Genomic DNA, 3226 nt, shown 5'->3' with positions numbered 1-3226 from the left:
GTCACATGAGTAATCAGTTCTAGATATGGGTTACTTATTCCTATTCGTCAACTTATTAAACTTTCGATAATCAGTATATGATCCCATACATTCATTCTTCTTTTCCATATACAACACTGGTGCACTTTACGGGGTACACTTGGTCTGATTATCCCCATATCCAATAACTCCTTCAGTTGCTTAACTAATTCTTCCAATCCCCACTAGACCATACAATATGAAGTCTTTGACACTGGTTTGGCTCCGAATACTAAGTTAGTAGAAGAATCAATCTCACGATCTGCTGGAAATCCTGGTAACTTGTCTAAAAAGACGTTTAGAAATCCCTTGGCTATTGAAATCTCATCCAAATTAGGTGTCTCCTTCTTAATGTCTACTATGCGGGCTGAGTAAGCCTCACATCCTTGTCTATACAGTTTCTTTACCTTCAATATCGAGAGGAATTCTTTCTCCTGCCTTTGTCCTTGATAATTTAGCCTAATGTTATCCTCTGTAAACATCACAATCTTCTTTTTCTTATAGTCAATATTTTCCTCATGTTGGGAACACCAATCCATTCCTAAAATCACATTGAACCCTCCTAGCTCGAAGCGTATCAGATCAGCCGAAAAAGAATGCCCGTGGATTACTAATTGACACTTAAGACGGAACTGACTCACTGAAACTCTATCCCGATTGCCCACTTTTAGGGTTAAGGGCTCAGTCACGTCTTCTAGCATCAAATTCATTTTATTCACACATTACTTTGATATAAAGAACTCATTCGCTCCTGAATTAATTAAAACTTTAACAAGTATGGAGTTGAGAGAAAGTGTACCTGCAACTATGTCTGAGTCCTAGGCATTGAATCTCTTGGTCATTTTAAAATTTCTGGCCCTGGCTGTGCTGGATGTTGGTCCTTGGGATACAGTACCTTGAGTAGCCGTTCAACAGCTCCTCACAATATGCCTAACCTTCCCACAGTTATAACACGTAACTCCTGGATTTTCTGGCTTGCATTCTGACGCGTAATGACCCTTATGACCATATTTGAAACATCAGACATCCTTTTTACACGACCCAATATGTCTCCTACCCATAACTTACAATCCACTGCCCACTTCACTTGCTGGGCTAGAGTGGAAGCAGCTGAAGTAGCACTAGGCCTAGCCTGAGAGAAATTCTGTCTCCTGAATCTTTTACTCCTATTTTGGCCAAACCATTTCTGAAACTTCTGACTAGATTTTACTTGATCCGCCTTGTCGATAACACTCTTAGACTTCCTTTTCTTATCACCCTTTTCCTTGACGGCCAACTTTTGATCACTTTCAATTACCAGGGCGGCCTGAAATACGGAAGGATATGTCTTGAGTTGCAATGCCTCAACTCCAGTGCGAATTTCAAGCTTCAACCCTTGTTGAAACCTCCTTGCCTTCTGGGTTTCTGTACTTACATATTCAGGAACTAATCGGGCCAATTCCGTAAACTTGGCCTCATATTCCAACACACTCCTTTCACCTTTTTTTAATTCTAAAAACTCAATTTCCAACTGATTTTGTAGGCAATTTGGAAAATACCTTTCCAAGAACAATTTTGTAAATCTGGTCCAAGAAACAGGACCTTCTATTTCCAACACACGAGTGGATTCCCACTAATAATTTGCCTCACCATTAAGAAAATAACTCGCATAATCCGTCTTAAGATCATCACTTACTTGAGTGAGGGTAAAAGCTTTTCCATTTCCTTAAGCCAATTTCTGGCAGCAACAGGGTCCACTGCGCCCTTAAACTCTAGGGGCTTAACAGAATGAAAGGACTTAAAAACTAGTAGTTTGGTTTGGTTCTCTTTGTTGATGTTGTTGCTGCTGAATCTGTTGGATTACATGCAACTGTTGTTGCTGCTGCTGGCGCAACAAATCTAGAATTTCATTTATAGCCGGACTCTCATCCCAACTACTACTATTTTCTTTAGAATGAGTAGCGTTCTTGGGTGGTATTTTCCTGAAATATAGCAGGGAATTTATTTAAAAATATAACAAGAATGTTTGACAGAAAATATCACCGTTTAAACGGTGCACCTGTATCAGGAAAATGCTGCCTAATTAAAATAACCATATCTTTAATATCAGGGTCCGTTTATAATGATATTTAGATTAATAACACTAGTAACAATAGCAACAATAATAGTAAATGAATCAATAAAAGTATAGGTAAATTGAAATATGAAGACTCTAAACACCGTAGCATGGCTCCTCAATACAACAACTGATTAGCTTCCCACCACTATTAAAAATACAATATTAACTAATTCAATATACCGCAATACTAGACTGGCTATACTAGTCACCAACCCCAAAAGGGAAAACTAGTAAGCCAAGTCAAACTTAAGGAATCACGGACTTGGCTGGTGCACTATTCTGAGTTTTAACCAACCATTCCACCCAAGGCGATTTCTTATCTCCTGCAAATGACTTACCTACCACTGAGGTAACTTTTCCAAAGCTACAACCTTCTCTATTGGATCCTAAATCTTTCCTGCAATCTTTATTTCTGAAGTAGCAACCAGATATAAAACTTCAATTCCTCCTGACAGTCAACTTTTTATTACTTTCAATAACCAAGACTGTCCAACAACAAAGGTCACTGACGATGTCAATGTCATGGAATATCTAATGGAATTTCAAAATGAAAGAATCAATGATAAAGGGAGGAAAAGTGAAGAAGATATAGATATGACTGAGAGCAACCATACAAGTACATAAGATGTCCAGTCCTAGTACTGCACAGTTTACAACACATAATTTGGTGGCATCCCACCAGACCCTTTGTCACACAGACAAATAGTCCAATCATATGAATAGTCTTCCCCAATCCACCGATCGAATTACTGAGAAAAGAAACAATGTTTAAATAAGAAATTTACAAATAGGGAGGGGAATCTGAATCATGATGAATCAACACAACCTTGAGTTGTTTACTTCAAGTTTCGGATTTCTTAAGAGAAAACAAGCAACTTGTTGGATGGGAAACAATTACTCTTGAACAAAATACATCTCAAGAAATGCAAGTAAAAATTCAGGATATAAACAAGAGTACTACTCCACATACCCAACAAACTTGGATGTCATAGCAGTTGCTGACTACTATCATTCCATCTGAACTCACCGAGGTCGCACACCCGATCCAGCAACATCGCTCGACATCGAAAATATGATATTTAAGAATAACATTGGTGCCTCTTCTGCCGA

At 38.4% G+C, this 3226-nt stretch overlaps 1 protein-coding gene across 1 annotated transcript; it reads right to left on the bottom strand.

The window, feature by feature from the left end:
- Nucleotides 1–203: 203 nt before the first annotated feature.
- Nucleotides 204–728, bottom strand: LOC141680144 (uncharacterized). The gene has a single exon (XM_074486447.1). The coding sequence runs from the start codon at nt 726–728 to the stop codon at nt 204–206; it is 525 nt and encodes a 174-aa protein (XP_074342548.1).
- Nucleotides 729–3226: the final 2498 nt, after the last annotated feature.

The sequence above is a fragment of the Apium graveolens genome, chromosome 8 (assembly GCF_009905375.1).
Source record: "Apium graveolens cultivar Ventura chromosome 8, ASM990537v1, whole genome shotgun sequence".
Lineage (NCBI taxonomy): Eukaryota > Viridiplantae > Streptophyta > Magnoliopsida > Apiales > Apiaceae > Apium > Apium graveolens.
The sequence above is the reverse complement of the archived record's forward strand: the minus strand, read 5'-3'. Positions and strand labels throughout refer to the sequence as shown.